The sequence below is a fragment of the Mustelus asterias genome, chromosome 2, assembly GCF_964213995.1.
Source record: "Mustelus asterias chromosome 2, sMusAst1.hap1.1, whole genome shotgun sequence".
NCBI lineage: Eukaryota > Metazoa > Chordata > Chondrichthyes > Carcharhiniformes > Triakidae > Mustelus > Mustelus asterias.
The window spans coordinates 119,108,758-119,131,808 of record NC_135802.1 but is presented as its reverse complement, the minus strand read 5'-3'; the positions used below and the strand labels follow the sequence as shown (position 1 = coordinate 119,131,808).

The following is a 23,051-nucleotide window of genomic DNA, read 5'->3' as shown; positions in this document are numbered from 1 at the left end:
GGTGGTCTTCCCATGCATCAGCCGCCCGTGTCCTCGTAGGTGATAAGAGTTTGCAGATTAGGAAGGTGCTGTTGAAGGAGCTTTGGTGAGTTGCAACAGTGCAGGTTGTAGATGCCACTGTGCGTTTATGGTGAAAAGTATGAATGTTCGAGGTGGTGGGTGGGGTGCCAAGCAAGTGGGCTGCATTATCTTGGACGGTCTCGAGCTTTATGAATATTATTGAAATTGCACTCAACCAGATAAGTGGATAGTATTCTCCAGATTTGTGCCTTGTAGATGTTGAGACAGGCTTTGGAGAGTCAGGTGAGTTACTCTCTGCAGAATTCCCTGCCTCTGACTTCTTCTTGCAGCTAGTTCAGTTGTTGGTATTGGGGGAATTCAGCGACGATAATGCAGGTTGAGTCCGTAATTAAGAAAGCAAATGTAATGTTGTCATTTATCTCAAGAGGCTTGGAATACAAAAGCAGGGATGTACTTCTGAGGCTTTATAAAGCACTGGTTAGGCCCCATTTGGAGTACTGTGAGCAATTTTGGGCCCCACACCTCAGGAAGGACATACTGGCACTGGAGCGGGTCCAGCGGAGATTCACACGGATGATCCCAGGAATGGTAGGCCTGACATACGATGAACGTCTGAGGATCGTGGGATTATATTCATTGGAGTTTAGGAGGTTGAGGGGAGATCTGATAGAAACTTACAAGATAATGAACGGCTTAGATAGGATGGACGTAGGGAAGTTGTTTCCATTAACAGGGGAGACTAGGACGCGGGGGCACAGCCTTAGAATAAAAGGGAGTCACTTTAGAACAGAGATGAGGAGAAATTTCTTCAGCCAGAGAGTGGTGGGTCTGTGGAATTCATTGCCACAGAGGGCTGTGGAGGCCGAGACGTTGAGCGTCTTCAAGACAGAAATTGATAAATTCTTGATTTCTCGAGGAATTAAGGGCTATGGGGAGAGAGCGGGTAAATGGAGTTGAAATCAACCATGATTGAATGGTGGAGTGGACTCGATGGGCCGAATGGCCTTACTTCCGCTCCTATGTCTTATGGTCTTATGGAATGTTAAGAAGAGATGGTTTGACTCCCTCTTGCTGAAGATGGTAATTGCCTGGAACTGCGTGGTCAAGACTGAACATTGTCCAGGTCTTGCTTCAATATCCAAGAATGCAAGATTGAACATTGTTCAATCATTTGTGAACATCGTCATTTCTGACCTAATGATGGAAGGAAGGTTATTGATGAAGTAGCTGAAGATGATTGGGCCGAGGACACTACCCAGATGAGGTTCTCCTGCAATAATGTCCCTGGACTGAGGTGATTGACCTCCAACAACCATAACCATCTTCCTTTGTGCTGAGTGTGTCTTCGAGCAGTGGACAGTTTTCCTCAGATTTCCACTGATTTCAGCCTTGCTAGGGCTCCTTGATGCCACACTTGGCCGAGTGTTGCTTTAATGTCAAAGGTAGTCACTCTCACTTTATCTCGAGTTCAGCTCTTTTGTCCATATTCAGACCATGGCTGTAATGAGATCAGGAGCTGAATGACCATGGCAGAACCCAAACTAAGCATCAATGAGCAGGTTGTTGCTGATTATGTGCCGTTTGATAGCTCAGTCAACAACACCTTCCGTCACTTTGCAGATGATCAAGGGCACACTGATGAGACAATAATTGGCTGAGTTGGATTTGATCTGCTTTTTGTGGCTAGGACACACCTGGGCAATTTTCCACACTGCCAAGTATGTGCTAGTGTTATTGGAACAGCTTGGCTAGGAGCATGGCCAGTTCTAGAGCATGAGTTTTCAGTAGTATTGACAGAATATTGTCAGGGCTCACAGCCTTTGCTGTAACAGGTGCCTCCAGCGTTCCTTAACATCATGTGGAGGGAACTGATTGGGTGGAGACTGGCATCTTTGTTGCTGGGGATCTCCGGAGGAGGTCGGGATGGATCATTCATTCAGCACATTTGGCTGAAGGTGGCCACAAATGCTTCAGCATATCTGGCTTAAGATGGCTGCAAATGCTTCAGCACTAATGTGCTGGGCTCCCCCATCATCAAGAATTGGCATCTTTGCAGAACCTCCTCCTTCAGTTAGTTGTTTAATTGTCCACCACCATTCACAACTGCATGTGACAGGACTGCAGTGTTTAGATCGTTGGTAATGGAATTTCTTAGCTGCCTATTGCTGCTTCCATTGTTTGGCATGCAAATAGTCCTATGTTGTAGCTTCACCAGGTTGGCATCTCATTTTAGGTATGCCAGGTGTTGCTTCTGTTTTGGTCTCTTGCCCTCTTCATTGGAAAGTCTGTGCCCCCGCTTGATGGTAATGGTAGGAGTGGGGAATATGCCATGAGGTTACAGATTGTGGTTGTATATGATTCTGCTGCTGTTGATGGTCAACAGAGCCACTTGGATGGCCAACTTTGAGTTGCTAGATCTGTTCAAAATCTATCCCATTTAGCACACATGATGGAAGGCATCCTCAATATGATCTCCAAAATGCTGTCATGGAAAGATGCATCTGTGACAGGTAGATTGGTGAGGACAAGGTCAAGCAATTTTGTTCCCTCTTGTTGGTTCTTTAGGACTTGGCCAGTAATTATGCTATCAAGCCAATCTTAGTGAAGAAGTCGCTCACCCAGATTACATTCTGTACCCTAGTTACCCTCACTGCTTCCTCCAAGTGGTGTTCAACATGGAGGAGTACTGACTCGTCAGCTGAGGGAGGGTGGTAGATCATAACCAGCAGATTTCCTTGCCTATTTTTGATGTGATACCATGAAGGTTCATAGGATCCAGAGTCGATATTGAGCACTGCCAGGTCAACTCCTGTATGCCACTGTGCCGCAACAATGGGCTTGCCACTGATGGAACAGGACATACCCAGGAATGTATGAGAGTTCTGCAAGTATGACTATGTCAGGTTGTTCCTTCACTGTGGGACAGCTCTCCCAATTTTGCCACAAATCCCACAAGAGTGGCTTTCTAGACCATTTCAGAGAGCACTTAAGAGTCAATCACATTGTTGTGGGGCTGGAGTCACATGTAGGCCAGATGAGGTAAGGATAGAAGATTTCCTTCCTTAAAGGACATTAATCAACCAGATGGGTTTTTACAACAATCAATAATGGTTCCATTGTTACCATTAGACGAGTTTTTAATTCCAAATTGATCATTTGGATTTAAATCCCACCAGCCGTAGTGAAATTTGAACCCATGCCTTCAGAGCATTAACCTGGGCTGTTGGATTACTAGTCCAGTCATATTACCACAATGACACCGCCTTCCTCCCAAAATATTATTTATGTTACCGACCTAGATCTTATTAATTGAATGGCATTACATCTATACTTCTGCTGTATTTTAAAATTTATATTTTCTGGCCTTTTTTAAATCTTCTGTCGTGAATACAGATCATGTTAGTGATCTTTGTTCCTCTAATTCAAAATTTGATGATAAATATTCTCTTAGTTTAATGACTGTGCAGAAATATTTAGTTTTGAAGTTGTTGTCTACACTTACTGTGGCTTCATAGCCTGTTATTTTTGAGACAGCCCCAAACTAAAACAGAAACCCCAGTTTCCAGGCTTCTCAGAAAGAGTTGTAAATTGGAATTCCTGGCTGTGACATCAGATTTCAGAAAAATCAGCCCATGGCTTAGGTTGCTGGAGGAAGTTTGGATTTTTCATATCATTGGTCTCCATGGGGATCATAATATTATCAGGTTTGTTTGATCCTGTGCACTTTGGACTATGGTTATGATGGCATCTCTCCCATTACTGTCAAGATTTTGCCAGCTAATGCCAGCCAAATGCCTTTGATTTATTTCTAGCCTAGGTTTTCTTCTTCCTGGAAATCTTCCAGGGTTCACTCTATCCCTAAGATTAGTGGATCTGCTTTAACTTACAATGCTCTATTGCCCTGTATCAGAACATTACAAGATTATGGAATTTGTTAACTTACAGATTAACCATTATTTGAAAATTCTGATTAATGGTAAGATTTTCAGCAATGCCTACTTTATACATTTCGGGAGCTCAGCTCTTCAATATTTAGGTCATTGGACATATTTGTCAACATACACTTCCAAACATGTAGCCATAAGCATTCCATCAAACCTATGTTTATGAACAATTAGTTTCTCTCAAAGCTTCAGTTTGTGGTTCATTATTCAATTGTTTTGTTATTAACTCGAGCTCTATAATTTCAGTAGCCTCATCCTCAATGCAATTAATTATTGTGCTGATATTTCTACTCTACATTCATCAACTTCTATCAGTGTCTGCGATCTTCTTGCTGGAGAATGATGGAATAAATACATTGTGAACCCATCAAAGTCCTTCAACAGGACAGTAAAAAAAATTCTGATGGCCATTCTGGTGAAAGGTCCCAATCTAACACTTTAACTCTCCGTTTTTCCCATCACCGATGCTGCCGGATCTGCAATTTACAGCATTTTCTGTTTTTATTATTAAATAAAATGTTTCTATCAAATCTTCAAATATGTATTTCTCAGCAGTTGACTCACTATAATCTTTGATGGTTCTAGTGTTTGTGCTTCTTTATCCATTGACATTCTTGAGTCCAATGCTTTTTTTGGGCTTCCAGGTATCTAACCTGCATCTACTTTTCATCTAGAGCCCTACAGTACAGAAGAGGCCCTTTAGCCCATTGAGTCTATTCTGACAAAACTACACTAAATCTTCACTGATCTCACTTTACAGCACTTGGCTCATAGCCTTGAATATTATGACATTTCAAGTATTCATCCACACACCTTTTAAAAGTTGTGAGGTTTCCTGCCGCTACTACCCTTCCAGGCAGTGCATTCCAGACTCCTACTACCCCCTGGGTGAAAAAATATTTCCTGAACTCCCCTCTTAACCTCCTGCCCCACACCTTAAACTTATGTCCCCTCGTTATTGGCCTTACAGCTAAGTGGAACAGCTGCTTCCTATCCACCCTGTCCATACCCCTCATAATCTTATACACCTCAATCAGGTCGCTCTTCAGCTTCCTCTGCTCTAAAGAAAACAACCTGAGCTTATTCAGTCTCTCTTCATAGCTCAAATGCTCCATTCCAGCAACATCCAGATGAGTTTCCTCTGCACCCACTCCAGTGCAATCACATCTTTCCTATATAGTGAGGTGACCAGACTGAACACAGTACTCCAGCTGTGGCCTAACCAAAGTTTTGTACTACTCCAACATTATCTCCCTGCTCTTATAATCTATGCCATGACTGATTAAGGCCAGTGTCCTGTATGCCTTCTTAACTACCTTATTAATATGTCCTGCTGCCTTCAGGAATCAGTGGACAAGTTCCCTCAGATGCCTCTGAGGTTCCTAGTATCCTGCCATTCAATGAGTACTCGCTCATCTTGCTACTCTTACCAAAGAGCTTCACCTCACACTTTTCGTCGTTAAATTCCATTTGCGACTGATCAGCCCATCTGACCAACCCATCTATAATGATCTTCCTGCAACTTAAGACCTTCTTCCTCACCATTAACCACCTGCCAATCTTTGTGTCACCCATAAACTTATTTATCATCCCCCCACAATCATGGCTTATATATATTACAAACAAGGGACCTAGCACTGATCCCTGTGCTACGCCACTAGACACCTTCCTCCAGTCACTCAAACAGCCATCTAACACTACCCTTTGTCTCCTACCACTAAGCCAGTTTTCAATTCAACTTGCGAAGTTACCCTGGATCCCATATGCTTTTACCTTCTTTATAAATCTCCCACATGGAACTTTGTCAAACACTTTGCTGAAATCCATAGACTACATCAATTGCACTACCCTCAACTACACACCTGATCACTCCTCAAAAAATTCAATCAAATTTGTTAGGCATGATCTCGCACTGACAAAGCCAAACTGACTACCCCTAATCAAGCATTGTCTCTTCAAGTGGAGATTAATTCTCTCCTTCAGAATTTTCACTAACAGTTTTCCCACCACTGATGTGAGACTCACTGATCTGTAACTCCCTGGTTTATCTCTTACAACACTTTTTGAACGGTGAAACTACATTAGCTCTGGCACCCTCCTGTTCCCTCCACCCACATTGTCTGTACCTTTAAGACCTGGCTGGCTGTAGGATTCGCATTCTAATCAGTATTCTGCAACTTGATTTTGTGTCTGTTTGCACTGTTTGAGAGCACATTTCCACTCCATCTGACGAAGGAGCAGTGCTCCGAAAGCTTATGGTATTTGCTACCAAATAAACCTGTTGGACTTTAACCTGGTGTTGTGAGACTTCTTACCGTGTTCACCCTCCCTTTGGCCAGAGAGGAATTAAATCTTTAATCTGTAATTTCCTCCCTTGCATCTCACAGCAGCCTGAGATACAACTCATCCGAACCATTTGTCCACTTTTAAGCCTGCCAAAATCTCCAATATCTCCTCACTCCCTATATCAAACTGTTCAAGAACCTCAGTCTTTCTCCCCGACTTCTGTACCTACATCCTCTTTCTCCCAAATGAAAGCAGATGAAGAGGGGAGGGGTGTCCTCCGGTTCCATGCACAGATTGCCCCCTTAATACCTAATGGGCCCTACTCTTTTCCTGGTTATCCTCTTTCCCTTAACACACTTACAGAATGTCTTGGGATTCTGCCTAATCTTACCCACCAATGTTTTTCCACACTTCCTCTGTTTTCCCACTTACTTTCTTAGGTCTCCGCTGATTTGCTCCCTTTGTACCTGCTAAAAAACTCTCTTTTCTTTCTTGTCCAGTCCTGTATATTCCTACACATCCATGGTTCTCTGGGCTTGTTGCTCCTACATTTTACCCTAAAGTGAACATGTTGGGCCTGTACTCTCCCCAAGTTCCTTTTGAACACCCCTCACTGCTCTGCTGTAGATTTTCCCACAAGAAGCTGTTTCCAGTCTACCTTGGCCTGATCTTACCTTATTTTAATAAAATCTGCCTTCCCCCAATCCAAAACTGACTATTGCAGACTATCTTTTTCCTTTTCCATAAAAAACTTCAAGCATACTGGTATTGTGGTCGCTATCACTAAAATACTCCCTACTGCCACCTCAAATACCTGTCTGCCTTCATTTCCCAGAATTAAATCCAGCACTGCACCTGTCCCTTGTTGGACCTTCTACATATTGACATAAAAAGCTCTCCTGAATACATTTCAAGAAATCCGCCCCTTCCAAACCCTTTCACTATGACTATCCCAATTAATGTTGGGGAAGTTGAAATCCCCTAATATAATTACCCTATTGTAATTTTCACACACCTCAGTGAATTGTCTACATATCTGTTCCTCCATTGCCCGCTGACTGTTTGGGGGCCTATGATGCACTCTCAGCAATGACTGCCCCCTTTTAATTCCTAAACTCTTGTTTAAATTGTGTCAAGTTTCAACCAGATTTTTCAGTTTTCTGCTACTGACCTCATCCACAGTTTCTTCCTGGGGTGTAGCAGCACTCTCATCAGATTCTTTTTGAGCCCCGGTATCAGCACTCTTCCGGACATCCCTGCTCTTTTTATGCTTGTGAGCCAGTTTCTTCACATGGCCATCTGCTTTTCCACTGCTGAGGCGTCTTACAGGGCTGGTGAGCCACTTCCTTAGAGTGTTACCTGGACGCTTTGGGCCTGGTGAGCTTTGCGTTGTACTCACAGAGTGGGGTTGAAGTGAGGTTACTGAGGCGGGGGGACTTGCATCATTGCTGGATACTGAAAGTGAGTCTGCAGAAGAAAAGCATATAACACTGGATATATTAGTGGCAAGGTATTTACTTTTTCAGGTAAAATAGTTCACCATTGAAGTACAAAACACTGACAAATGCAAACTATTGGAATTTTGCACAATCCTACTTTAGATTCCTTCTGCCTCACTCCTTTCTGCAGTGTGCCAGCAGTCACAGTTTGTGTTACTTTGTCATCTTCCACAAGTGTCACTGCCATTTGATTGGCTCACTTTACAATTTCCCCTTCCTATAGGAAGCATCGAGTCTGCAATCAGCAGATTAGATACAATTGGAAACTTGCCATGTTAGAATCATAGGATCCATACAGTGCAGGAGGCCGCCATTCGGCTCACCAATTCTACACTGACTCTCTGACACAGCATCTTACCCAGGCCTACCACCCACTCTGTTCCCATAACCCCATGCATTTACCCTGCTAATCCCCTTAACCTACACATCCCTGGACACTAAAGGACAATTTAACATATGGCCAATCAACCTAAGCTGCACGTCTTTGCACTGGGAGGTAACCGGAACACCTGGAGGAAACCCATGCAGACACAGGGAGAACATACAAACTCCACACAGTCACCTGGGTTGAACCCGAGTCTCTGGTGCTGTGAGGTTGCAGTGCTAACCACTTGCCGCCCATGTTGGATGTTTAGGTGGGAATGCATGGATTCTATAAGTGGATAGGGGTTGAGTGATCTTTTTGCATCTTTGCTATTTGTGTGGGAATAAAAGGTGAAAATATAGACATAAGGCATAAGAACTAGGAGCAGGAGTAGGCCATCTGGCCCCTCGAGCCTGCTCCGCCATTCAATAAGATCATGGCTGATCTTTTTGTGGACTCAGCTCCACTTACCCACCTGCTCACCATAACCCTTAATTCCTTTACTGTTCAAAAATGTATCTATCCTTTCCTTAAAAACATTCAATGAGGTAGCCTCAACTGCTTCACTGGGCAGGGAATTCCACAGATTCACAACCCTTTGTGTGAAGAAGTTCCTCCTCAACTCAGTCCTAAATCTGCTTCCCCTTATTTTGAAGCTATGCCCCCTAGTTCTAGTTTCACCCGCCAGTGGAAACAACTTCCCTATCTTATCTATTCCCTTCATAATCTTATATGTTTCTATAAGATCTCCCCTCATTCTTCTGAATTCCAATGAGCATAGCCCCAGTCTACACAGTCTCTCCTCATAAGCCAACTCTCTCAACTCTGGAATCAACCTAGTGAATGTCCTCTGCACCCCCTCCAGTGCCAGTATATCCTTTCTCAAGTAAGGAGACCAAAACTGTACACGGTACTCCAGATGTGGCCTCATCAGCACCTTATTCAGCTGCAACATAACCTCGCTGTTTTTAAACTCCATCCCTCTAGCAATGAAGGACAAAATTCCATTTGCCTTCTTAATTACCTGCTGCACCTGCAAACCAACTCCTTGAGATTTCTGCACAAGGACACCCAGGTCCCTCTGCACAGCAGCATGTTGCAATTTTTTACCATTTAAATAATAGTCCATTTTGCTGTTATTCCTACCAAAATGGATGACCTCACATTTACCAACATTGTACTCCATCTGCCAGACCCTCGCCCACTCACTTAGATTATTTATATCCCTTTGCAGACTTTCAGCGTCCTCTGCACACTTTGCTCTTCCACTCATCTTAGTGTCATCTGTGAATTTTGACACACTACACTTGGTCCGCAACTCCAAATCATCTATGTAAATTGTAAACAATTGCGGTCCCAACACTGATCCCTGAGGCACACCACTAGTCACTGATCGCCAACCAGAAAAACACCATTTACCCCCACTCTTTGCTTTGTTAGTTAACCAATCCTCTATCCATGCTAATACATTACCCGTAACACTGTACACCTTTACCTTATGTAGCAATCTTTGGTGCGGCACCTTGTCAAATGCCTTCTGGAAATCAAGATACACCACATCCACAAGTTCCCCATTGTCCACTGCACATGTAATGTTCTCAAAGAACTCCACCAAATTAGTCAAACAAGACCTGCCCTTCATGAACCCATGCTGCGTCTTACCAATGGGACAATTTACATCCAGATGTCTCGCTATTTCTTCCTTGATGATAGATTCAAGCATTTTCCCTACTACAGAAGTTAAGCTAACCGGCCTATAGTTACCTGCCTTTTGTCTACCTCCTTTTTAAAACAGTGGCGTCACATTAGCTGTTTTCCAATCTGCGGGAACCACCCCAGAGTCCAGCGAATTTTGGTAAATTACCACTAGTGCATTTGCTATTTCTCCCACCATCTCTTTTAGTACCCTGGGATGCATTCCATCAGGACCAGAAGACTTGTCTACCTTTAGCCCCATTAACCGACCCAACACTACCTCTTTCGTGATAATGATAGTTTCTCGGTTCTCACCTGCCATAGCCTTCCTGTCATCAATTTTTGGCACGCTATTTGTGTCTTCCACTGTGAAGACCGACACAAAATACCTGTTCAATGCCTCAGCCAGTTTCTCATTTCCAGTTATTACAGCCCCCTTCTCGTCCTCTGAAGGACCAATGTTTACTTTCGCCACTCTTTTTCATTTTATATATTTGTAGAAACTTTTGCTATCTGTTTTTATATTCTGAGTAGTTTACTCTCATAATCCATCTTACCTTTCTTTATAGCTTTTTTCATGGCTTTCTGCTGATCTTTAAAGATTTCCCAATCCTCTCGGTTCCCACAAATCTTTGCCACTTTGTATGCATTTTCTTTCAATGGATCTAAACCTTTACATTTAACTTCTGGTAAATTAAACACTTTTTGTTGGTTCATGAAAGGTCTTATATTGCAATACCTTTATCTAAATTCTTAATGTCCTAGATACAGTCATAGTAATGGCAGCAATTGTTTGTAATCTCTTCAAACATCATGTACTTGATAGTTAGAATCAGGAAGGAGCCACTTGACCCAATGTGCTGTGCTGGCATTTTGAAAGAAATTAATCCTGCTCTCCTGCACATTCCCCATAGCTTTGCAAACTTTATTATGCAAATCATTTCTCCAATTCCTTTCTGAAAGTTATTGCTGAATTTGTTCCCACCACCCTTTCCAGGAAATCCATTCCAGATCACCAGAAAACATTGCATTTAAAAATGCCTCCACATTTCTACTCTGATTCTTGCATCAATGTTCTTAAATCCTCCAGTTATTGATCCTTCTGGAACAGAAAACAGTTTCTCCTTATATACTGACAACCCTTCATAATTTTGAATTGAATACAGCAAAGACGATGGGCCCAACACCCCAGCTGTAGTGCTCAAGGTTTGTGCTCCAGAGTTCTCTACTACTGATCATTAGAAAGGCTTAATGGATTATTTTCTAAACAATGATGATAGAGGTGACCTGATATATAACACTGCATCAACTTGACAAAGTGGAAAACACCCAGCTCTTGTCCACAAAAGCAGGACAAAACTCAATCCAGCTCTCAGTCTATTCTCAAACATCAGCAATTCAATGAAAGGTACTGTCAAAGTGCTAACAGACAGCATTTACTCAGCAATATGAGGTTTCATCTGCATATAGTACTCTAGGTATGTCTCACCAATGCTCTTACAGTTGTAGCAAGGCCTTCATACTTTTATACTCCAACCCCTTACAATAAAAGGCCCACATTTTGTTTACTTTTGAAATTACTTGCATCTGAATGCTGACTTTTTATAATTCATGTACAAAGACACCCAGGTTTGTCTGTACTGCACCATCCTGTAGTCTCTCTCCATTTAAATAACATTCAATTTTTCTTTCCTTCCTGTCGAAGTGGACAACCTCTCATTTTTCCATCTCATTCTCCATCTGCCTACTCACTATCTATATCGCTTTGCAGAGTTTATATCCTCACAATTTTCTTTTCTTCATAATCATCAGCAAATTTGTCTACAATCCAATTAGACTCTTCATCCAAGTCATTAATATAGATTGTAAGTAGTTGAGGCCCCAGCACTTATCCCCATGGTACTGCACAAATTGTCTGCGACCCTGAAATGACTCATTTATCCTGTCTCTGTTTCCTGTTAGTCCTCTATCCATGATAATGTATCACACACAAAGCTATGATTGTTTTTCTGGTTTGTTAACCTTTTATGTGACACCTTGGCAAATGCTTTTGGAAATTGAGAAACACTACATCTACAGGTTTCCCTTTATTTAGCCTGTTTGTTAAATCCTCAAAGACCTCCATTTCACAAAACTCAATCGGTTCCGCCTATTAGGACTCACATCACTCGCTGCAAACTGAACATGAAGTTTCACATTATGATCACTCTTGCCTAGAGAATCCTTTATCATGAGATCATTAATCAATGCTGTGAGGGCTGACAGACTCACTGTTGTTACTACCACAAATTTCAGGTCGTTATTCTCTTCAGTCTGCATACATTTTTTGCTTGGGACAGTTATTTTTATCCATGCCACACCAATCTGAGATTATTTCAACAGCCACAGGATCAAAACGCTAAATAACATAAGAAATCTTGTGATAAATTACCAGGTTTCTGAACCAATGATCCCAAACAGATAATTTACTCTGGAACATTCAAAGATGGGAAAGCAGATGATTGGTTGCATCCTCTTTCATGAGTTAATGTTTAAGTGAATGATTATAGAGTCATAGAGGTTTACAGCTTGGAAACAGGCCCTTCGGCCCAACTTGTCCATGCCGCTCTTTTTTTTAAACCCCTAAGCAAGTCCCAATTGCCCGCATTTTGCCCATATCCCTCTATACCCATTTAAATGCTTATTTCTGTCTTCTGGCCCTGAAAATACTCCAATGCTGTATACCACATTGACAGCATGTTCTAAATTCCCACTACTCCCCGAGTAACGTTTCTTGTGAATTCATTGTTGGATTTATTAGTGCTAATTTTATATTTATAGGCCTAATTTGGACCCTTTCACAAGTGGAAGCACTTCCTTTAGCTCTACCCTGCCAAATCCATACACAGTTTTGAAGAATCCTATTAGGTTACCTGTATTGGATATTTAGAAAATAGCCTGTTGAGTCTTTGATACAGTAGTTGTACCCTCTCATTTCTGGTATCATCCTTGATAATATTGTGCACTACTGCCTCACAGCGCGAGGGACTCAGGTTCAATTCCCGCCTTGGGTCACTGTCTGTGCAGAGTTTGCATATCCTCCCGTGTCTGTGCGAGTTTCCTCAGGGTGCTCCGGTTTCCTCCCACAGTCCAAAAGATGTACTGGTTAGGTGCATTGGCCATGCTAAATTCTCCTTCAGTGTACCTGAACAGGCGAGTGTGGTGACTAGGGGATTTTCACAGTAACTTAAATTGCAGTGTTAAATGTGAGCCTACTTGTGACACTAATGAATAAACTTAAAATTTAAATTTTTTTTCATTTTTTCCAGTCTCCAAGTTTCTATATAAGATTAACATAACTCCTCAGGTTTTGAATTCTATTCCTCCAGAAATGAACCCCAGTGATTTTTTAAAATTTGTTTTGTGCCTTTGTTGTTATGTTCCTACTTTTAAACATTTGCAACTATGTACCTCATTGAATAGTTACAGCACAGAAAGAGATTTGTAAGGGCAACCCAGCTGGTCCCAGTCCCCCTAAATCCAACTGTGTTGCCATCCCATTTAGAATCTTATTTTGCAAGAATTGTGCAGCCTCATTATTGCTTCTACCAAAATACACAACTTTACACCTACTCATATTGAAATCTATTTGACATTTACACAGTCGTTACATGCTGCTTCTCAGTATTATGTAAAGTGAATTGAATTGGCTGGCTATTAGCACTTACAATAATGATCTTCTGATGACATTATGGGGATCACACGTTTGCTTGAAGACGCTTGAAACTATGTCAACACTGTCTCTAGCATTCATGTTTGGCTGCACCATGGTTCAAAATGGAGGCATTTTCCTCTCATTAGTTGCCTGATTGTCTGATATCATTCTTGACTGCAAATAGGACAGATTTGGAGCTTAGCTATGATCTATTGACTGTGGAACTGCCTAGATCTGCCCATAGTCTTCTGGTGTTAGTAGCCCTATGGTGTAGTTCGCTAATTGTCAAAATAAGATGCTGCAATCTAAAGTATATTAAGGTCATACTAAAGTATGGGCGGCACGGTAGCACAGTGGTTAGCACTGCTGCTTCACAGCTCCAGGGTCCCAGGTTCGATTCCCAGCTTGGGTCACTGTCTGTGTGGAGTTTGCACATTCTCCTCGTGTCTGCGTGGGTTTCCTCCGGGTGCTCCGGTTTCCTCCCACAGTCCAAAGATGTGCGGGTTAGGTTGATTGGCCAGGTTAAAAATTGCCCCTTAGAGTCCTGAGATGCGTAGGTTAGAGGGATTAGCGGGTAAAATATGTGGGGGTAGGGCCTGGGTGGGATTGTGGTCGGTGCAGACTCGATGGGCCGAATGGCCTCCTTCTGCACTGTAGGGTTTCTATGATGATGATTCTATGATGAAGTCATATGAAAGTACTACGGTCTAAGGTATGACTGGTGTGTTCCTGGTATGCTATTCTACGCTCCACATTGAACCATGGTTGATGTCCTGGCATAACTGCGATGGAGGAGTGAGTCATATATTAAGATAACGGGCTGCACAGTGGCACAATGGTTAGCACTGCTGTCTCACAGCACTGGAGACTCGGGTTGGGTGACCGTGTGGAGTTTGCATGTTCACCCCGTGTCGGTGTGGGTTTCCTCTAGGTGCTCTGGTTTGGGGTACCTGGATGAGCACTCAGATCCTGCGCGGATCAGCTAGCAGGGGATTCACAGACACCTTCAACCTTTCTTTACAACAATCTGAGGTCCCTATCTGCTTCAAGGAGACAACCATCATCCCGGTACCTAAGGAAAACCAAGCAGCGTGCCTTAATGACTCTTGGCCGGTGGTCTGACATCCATCATTATGAAGTGCTTCGAAAGGCTAGTCATGGCACGAATCAATTCCAGCCTCCTGTACTACCTGAACCACTACAGTTTGTCTCTGGCGCAACAGGTCCACAGCAGACGCCATCTCCCTGGCCCTGCACTCAACCCTGGAACATCTAGATAACAAAGACACCTATGTCAGACTCCTATTTATTGACTACAGCTCAGCCTTCAACACCATTATTCCCACGAAATTAATTTCCAAACTCCGTGGCCTGGGCCTCGGCACCTCCCTATGCGACTGGCTCCTGAACTTTCTAACTCACAGACCACAATCAGTAAGGATAGGCAACAACACCTCCTCCACGAGCATCCTCAACATCGGTGCCCCACAAGGCTGTGTTCTCAGCCCCCTACTATATTCCTTATATACTCTGTGGCCAAATTCCCCTCCAATTCGATTTTCAAGTTTGCTGACGACATCACCGTAGTGGGTCGGATCTCAAACAATGATGAGACAGAATACAGGAATGAGATAGAGAATCTGGTAAACTGGTGCGGTAACAATAATCTCTCCCTCAATGTCAACAAAACGAAGGAGATTGTCATCGACTTCAGGAAGCGTAAAGGAGAACATGCCCTTGTCTACATCAACGGGGACAAAGTAGAAAGGGTCGAGAGCTTCAAGTTTTTAGGTGTCCAGTTCACCAACAACCTGTCCTGGTCCTCCCATGCCGACACTATAGTTAAGAAAGCCCACCAACGTCTCTACTTCCTCGGAAGACTAAGGAAATTTGGCATGTCAGTTACAACTCTCATCAACATTTACAGATACACCATAGAAAACATTCTTTCTGATTGTATCACAGCTTGGTATGGCTCCTGTTCTGCCCAAGACAGTAAGAGTTTTAACAACACCAGGTTAAAGTCCAACAGGTTTATTTGGTAGCAAATGCCATTAGCTTTCGGAGCCTTGCTTCTTCGTCAGGTAGCTATCCACTCCATCTGACGAAGGAGCCGGACTCCGAAAGCTAATGGCATTTGCTACCAAATAAACCTGTTGGACTTTAACCTGGTGTTGTTAAAACTCTTACTGTGTTTACCCCAGTCCAACGCCGGCATCTCCACATCATGACTGCCCAAGACCAGCAGGAACTACAGAAGGTCGTGAATGTAGCCCAATCCATCACGCAAACAGCCTCCCCATCCATTGACTCTGTCTACACTTCCCGCTGCCTCGGCAAAGCAGCCAGTGTAATTAAGGATCCCACGCAGCCCGGACATTCTCTCTTCCACCTTCTTCCATCGGGAAAAATATACAAAAGTCTGAGGTCATGTGCCAACCGACTCAAGAACAGCTTCTTCCCTGCTGCTGTCAAACTTTTGATGGATTTACCTTGCATTAAGTTGATCTTTATCTATACCCTAGCTATGACTGTAACACTACAATTCTGCACTCTCTCGTTTTCTTCTCTATGAACAGTATGCTTTGTCTGTGTAACTCGCAAGAAACAATACTTTTCACTGTATGTTAATACATGTGACAATAATATATCAAATCAAATTAAATCAGTCCAAAGATGTACAGCTTAGGTGCACTGACCATGCTAAATTGCCCCTTAGTGTTCCAAGATGTGTAGGTTAGGTGCATTAGCCATGGTGCCATGGTAAATACGCAGAGTTACAGGGATAGTGCAGAAAGATATAGGCCTGAGTAAGATGCTTTGTCGGAAAGTCATTGCAGACCCGATGGGCCGAATGGCCTTTTTCTGCACTGTAGGGATTCTATGAAGATATAAAATTATGGACTGTAATGATATAGCCTACATTGCATGCTGTCCAACTTTGGGCTGCTTTGTGTATTCTTAGTCTGCCCCACTTAACATGATGGTAGTGCCACAAAACATGATGGATGGTGTTGACTGCTATCAATGCTATAAGGAACAGATATTTACCACAGGTATGTTCATGAGCACAAGGCTCTATAGGCTACTTGTTCACACTGGTTCATTCATGACCCAATGCAGGGCTAGATTGGCATGTTAAACATGGTACAACTGAGTCATTCTTATGGAGAGCAGTGAAATACACCAGGCTATAGTTTGAGGCCTTGCCTAGAGTTAATATAATAGCCTTTAATATAATAACCTGCAGGCAGGTTCTCTTAATGCACACTGCTAATTGAGATCACTTAATTCAGCAGACACTAGTGGTGAAATGTGGGATCTTTCTGGTCTGAAGGACTCAACAAGATCATGTACCAATCAATTTTTTAACCTTTGTAGAAGGATCATTTCAGATTAAAAGAGCGCTTAATTGCAGATTGTATGATTTTACTTGCAATTTTCATCAGAGCTGACCGGGCTATCTTAAACTGTTCTAAAGAACATGAGTAAAATCTATCCACTGGTTGAGATTTTTAATACAGTATGCTGAATAACAAAGCTGGAAAGGAAATTTTATTCCTTGACCACAAAGACAAAAGCTGAAAAAAAATCTAGTAAGTAAACACTGAAAATGTACAAAGTTCATCTATTTCTAAATATGAAAAATGGTTAACTTTTTTTTGAGACATTCACTGACCCGCACAAGTATTCAGTTTTGTATGTATTTGCTTTTTGATGTGTGCCTTTTTACTTCTTGTCCTGAATAAGGGAGTTTGGTCATTGTGCAATAGGAAATTCCAAACACAGGATTACTCCTCATGTTTAATTTACAAAGAGAAGCTGAACTCATACAATTTTCTGTTTTTTGTTACTGTGCATTTATGCCACCTCTGTAAAATAAGAATTAGCCAGTGAAAGACAAACAAATGTTTAAAGAGAATCACTGACGGTTACACTTCTGCAAAAGTCAATATCATTAATGCTGATATCCCTGTGTTTTAAAATCAAGAATTAATCTAGTGTCCTCCACCATGGCAAGTTGGGTGGTGGGAGCATTTTATCTGGTGGGATAGAGGTGGAGAGGGATCTCGCCTCCACCTTGATTAAATCAGTGATGGGAGGGCAATTAATGTCTAATTTAAGGGTCTGATCCCACTGCCAGATCCATCTTGGCCTCCTCCTGAGCTCGCAAGCATCATAAATGACGGTCTTCAGCCAATTTAATGCACTCTACATGACAACAAGAAATGGCTGAAGGTACCAGATACAACAAAGGCTACAAACCTTGACCACAAATCAGCAGTAGTACTGAAGACTTGCGCTCTAAAACAAGCCGTGCCCCTAGCCAAGCTGTTCCAGTACAGCTACAACACTGGAATCTAGGTGGCAATGGGAATTTATCCAGGTATTGTCCACAAAAAAGCAGGACAAATCCAACCCGGCCAATTACCCACACTTCATTTTGATCAGCAGCAAAGGTATCAACGACAGTGCTATCAGGCAGCACTTACTCAACAATAACCTGCTCACTGATGCTCAATTTGGTTTCTGCTAGGATCACTCAGCTCCTGACCTCATTACAGATTTGCTCTAAACATTGTCAAAAGAACTGAACTTAAGAGGTGAGGTGAGAGTTAACGCTCTTGACATCAAGGCGCCTGAGAAAATCTGATGCCAATGGGAATCGGGAAAAAGCACTCCACTGGTTGGAGTCATACTTAGCCCAAAGGAAAATGGTCGTGGTTGTTAGAGGTCAAATATCTCAGACACTGGATATTGCTGCAGGAGATACTCAGGCTAGTGTTCCAGATCCAACTAGCATCAGCTACTTCATCAATGGATTTGTCCCAATCATAAGATCGGGAGTGGGGATGTTTGCTGATGATTGCACAATGTTTAGCACCATTCATGACTCCTCAGACACTAAAGCAGACTGTGTCCAAATGAAGCAAGACCTAGGCAACTTTCAAGTTTGGGCTGCTAAATGGAAAGTAACATCTGCACCATGCAGTGTCAGTCAATGACCATCACCAACAAGAGAGAATCTAGCAATTTCCTGATGACATTCAAAGGCATTACCATCACTGAATTCATCTGGTGGCACAGTGGTTAGCACTGCTGCCTCACAGTGCCAGGAACCTGGATTCAATTCCTGGCTTGGGTCACTGTCTATGTGGAGTCTGCACGTTCTCCCTGTCACTGCATAGGTTTCCTCCGGGTACTCCGGTTCCACCCACAGTCTGAAAGACATGCTGGTTAGGTGGTTTGACCATGCTAAATTCTCCCCTAGTGTGCCCGAACAATTACAGGGAGTGCGTTAATGTAAGCCTACTTGTAATACCAATAAATAAACTTTAAAACTTTAAACTATCAACAAAATGGGGGTTACTACTGACCAACCATATAAATTCTGTGGCTACAAGAACAGGTCAGAGGATGAAAACTTTGTGGTGAGTAGTTCATTTCCTGATTCCCCAGTGCCTGCCCACTATCTGCAAAGCACAAGTCTGGAACCTGATGGAACATTCTCCAATTGCCTGGATCTGTGCAGCTCCAACAGCACAAGCAGCTTAACAATAGCCAGGATAAAGCAGATCATATAATTGGCACACCATCAACCACCTTAAACATTCATCTCCTTCATCATCAATGCAGCTGCAGCAGTATATACCTTCTACAAGATGCAGTGCAGCAAGGCTCCTTCACCAGCACAACCAAACTGCCAAATCCGTGACCTCTACCATCTCGAAGGACCAGGGCCACAGATGCATGGTAACACCACCATCTTTATGTTTACTTCCAAGTCACGCACTATCCTGACTTGGAACTATATTGCCATTCCTTCACTGTCGTTAGGTCAAAACCCTGGAACGCCCTTCCTAACAGAGCCTAAACTACATGGACTGCAGCAGTTCAAGAAGGTGGTTCAAGGGAAATTAGGAATGGGTAATAAATTCTGGTCTAGCCAGCAATGTTCACATCTGTTTAAAGAATAAAAAAAAGTAACATTCTGTGGAGCATGACAAGCAAACCCAACCCTGTTTGCTTGTGAGTTCAGTAAGAAGTTTAACAACACCAGGTTAAAGTCCAACAGGTTTATTTGGTAGCAAAAGCCACACAAGCTTTCGGAGCTGCAAGCCCCTTCTTCAGGTGAGTGGGAATTCTGTTCACAAACAGAGCATATAAAGACACAAACTCAATTTACATGAATAATGGTTGGAATGCGAATACTTACAACTAATCAAGTCTTTAAGAAACAAAACAACATGAGTGGAGAGAGCATCAAGACAGGCTAAAAAGATGTGTATTGTCTCCAGACAAGACAGCCAGTGAAACTCTGTGGGGGTTACAAATAGTGGGACATAAACCCAATATCCCGGTTGAGGCCATCCTCGTGTGTGCGGAACTTGGCTATCAGTTTCTGCTCAGCGACTCTGCGCCGTCGTGTGTCGCGAAGGCCGCCTTGGAGAACGCTTACCCGAATATCAGAGGCCGAATGCCCGTGACCGCTGAAGTGCTCCCCAACAGGAAGAGAACAGTCTTGCCTGGTGATTGTCGAGCGGTGTTCATTCATCCGTTGTCGCAGCGTCTGCATAGTTTCCCCAATGTACCATGCCTCGGGACATCCTTTCTTGCAGCGTATCAGGTAGACACCGTTGGCCGAGTTGCAAGAGTATGTATCGTGTACCTGTATGTATCTGTGTCGATGCCATCATCTCACGTGAGAACACCATCCACCAGGTACACGATACATACTCTTGCAACTCGGCCAACGGTGTCTACCTGATACGCTGCAAGAAAGGATGTCCCGAGGCATGGTACATTGGGGAAACTATGCAGACGCTGCGACAACGGATGAATGAACACCGCTCGACAATCACCAGGCAAGACTGTTCTCTTCCTGTTGGGGAGCACTTCAGCGGTCACGGGCATTCGGCCTCTGATATTCGGGTAAGCGTTCTCCAAGGCGGCCTTCGCGACACATGACGGTGCAGAGTCGCTGAGCAGAAACTGATAGCCAAGTTCTGCACACACGAGGACGCCCTCAACCGGGATATTGGGTTCATGTCCCACTATTTGTAACCCCCACAGAGTTTCACTGGCTGTCTTGTCTGGAGACAATACACATCTTTTTAGCCTGTCTTGATGCTCTCTCCACTCATGTTGTTTTGTTTCTTAAAGACTTGATTAGTTGTAAGTATTCGCATTCCAACCATTATTCATGTAAATTGAGTTTGTGTCTTTATATGCTCTGTTTGTGAACAGAATTCCCACTCACCTGAAGAAGGGGCTTGCAGCTCCGAAAGCTTGTGTGGCTTTTGCTACCAAATAAACCTGTTGGACTTTAACCTGGTGTTGTTAAACTTCTTACTGTGTTTACCCCATTCCAACGCCGGCATCTCCACATCATGACTGCTTGTGAGTTCCCAGGGGACATTGTTGAAAAGAATGTAGTGCCTGATTGAGGGGCTTGGCATTGAAAAAAGGAGGGGTAGGTGGGGGGGCTCAGAGCCACCCTTTGCCATTACTGTCAATCCCCTTCCTCAAATCTCCTCGCAACCCCTTTCTGCCATCTTTCACCTGTGCCTGTCTTCCTCCTTAATCCAAGGTATCTGGTGGGTATAGTGCCTGTAGCAGCCACCACTTCCTGGTAGTGCAACTGAGTTCAGAGGAGCTGCCAATCTCTGAATGGTGGGCAGCTCTCAGCATGCAGAACTCTTCCCAGAGAAGGCCAATGGTGAACTTTTCCAAGTGCCTGAGTGGCACAGGATGGCGGCAGGCCTTCTTGAAAATATGTGATATTGGAGTCTGCTCCAACATACTGAAATGGGAAAATAAAGTATTTTCGTTTTAAAACTAATCCTAAAATCCCCATGTCCAAATACTTGCTTAGCTCGAAATGTAAATATTTAAAAGTTATACTTAATTTATGTGCTTTTTTCTCATTGTTTGCTTGACATGTTCACTCACACTTCCAACATCGGACACTAATTCATCTACACAGTTAATGGCATTCCTTTACAAATCAGTGGTCCTGTTCCATATGGACCATGAAACCCATTTCCTTTTATGTAATTTAGTGCCTCATCTTTCGCCCATTACAAGAAAACAGCAATAGGACTATGCTATTTTATTTGTAACATACTGTCTAACTCCCAACTGTGATTGTAGCAAAAGGTCAGCGTATTCAGTAACAACATACATATGGTACTGTTTAAATGAAAGGGGATGGGAGTAAGAAGCTCCATAGGCATGCGTGCTGCTCCCCCATCACCTCCCTTTCACATCTGGTTATTCAATTCCTCAGACATAATTTGATGAAGTCACAGTTCATACAAAGTCCACAACTGACATTGAGTTTTAATGTCATGAACACTGATCATTTGCCAAAGTCATCACAGTGCTTCATAATATAGGAAGCACATACAGCTAACCTTACCCATAACCTTCACCGTTCTTGAAGAGTGTCAATTAATATATTTATTACTTATTTAGCAATGAGGACTCAGCATACAATTCCAGCCATCTTAAAGCCTTGTCATCACCTTTATGCAAAGTGTGTTTAAAAAAAAGGGAGGTAGTGGTATTGTCACTGGAATACTAACCCAGAGACCCAGGGTAATGCGCTGGGAACCTGGGTTTAAATCCCACCACGGCAGATAGTGAAATTTGAATTCAATAAAAATCTGGAATTAAAAGTGATCATGACCACGAAACTGATTGTTGTAAAAACTCACCTGGTTACCTAATGTCCTTTAGGGAAGAAAACTTGCTGTCCTTATATGGTCTGGCCAACTCCAGGTGACTCCAGATCCACAGCGATGTGGTTGACTCTAAATGTCCTCTGAAATGGCCTAGCAAGCCATTTAATCAGTGGCAATTAGGGATGGGCAACAAATGTTGAATGAATTAAAAACAAATATGTGTACGCCTCCAGATAGCCAAGTCACTGGACAAAGTTCAGCGATGTAAGACGTGGTTTGTATTTTTCTGCATGGGCAATTGTCTTCGTGTGAAGTCACCATAGGTTAAGATTTGAGATTCATTATTCTTGTCCAATTCCCAAGCAATTGAAAGGTGAGCAACTTTCTCAACCTTGCCCCTCGCCTGAGGTGTGGTGATCCACAGGTTAAATCACCACCTGTCAGCTCTTCTCCCCAAAGGGGAGAACAGTCTCTGGTCATCTGGGACTAGGGCAACTTTACTGGGGCTTTGCACTCATTGGTGGAACTAATGATGAAATTAGCAGAGTGAATCAGAGAATTTTCAGATCTTGGTCAATTGGCCCATAATGACAATTAATTAATAAATAAATTGAGATAGGAAGGAGAAAAGATCTAAGAAGGAAAAAGCTAAGTCACTAACTTTTAGCATTTCAGGTTGAAATACAATTCTCTGGATAATACTCATTTAAGCCTAATCAGCTGAAGCAGGTTGTGCCTGCTTTCCTTAGTGATGTGAAACTGTTTTCTCTTCTCAGAGAACACAAAATGAAATGATTCATCAGTCCATTCACATACCAATTAGAGAATAATTCAAACAGGTTCAACTCTGATCACCTTGGA

General features: G+C 42.8%; 1 protein-coding gene across 3 annotated transcripts in view; it reads right to left on the bottom strand.

Annotated features, from left to right (window-relative positions):
* The window catches only part of LOC144510730 (triple functional domain protein), a 589,246-nt gene that overhangs the window by 64,536 nt on the left and 501,659 nt on the right, over positions 1-23,051 (bottom strand). For all 3 annotated transcript variants that reach the window (XM_078240506.1, XM_078240513.1, XM_078240521.1), the window contains one exon: positions 7,423-7,718. In XM_078240506.1, the coding sequence (XP_078096632.1) occupies positions 7,423-7,718 (296 nt within the window). The remainder of the gene's footprint in view (positions 1-7,422; positions 7,719-23,051) is intronic.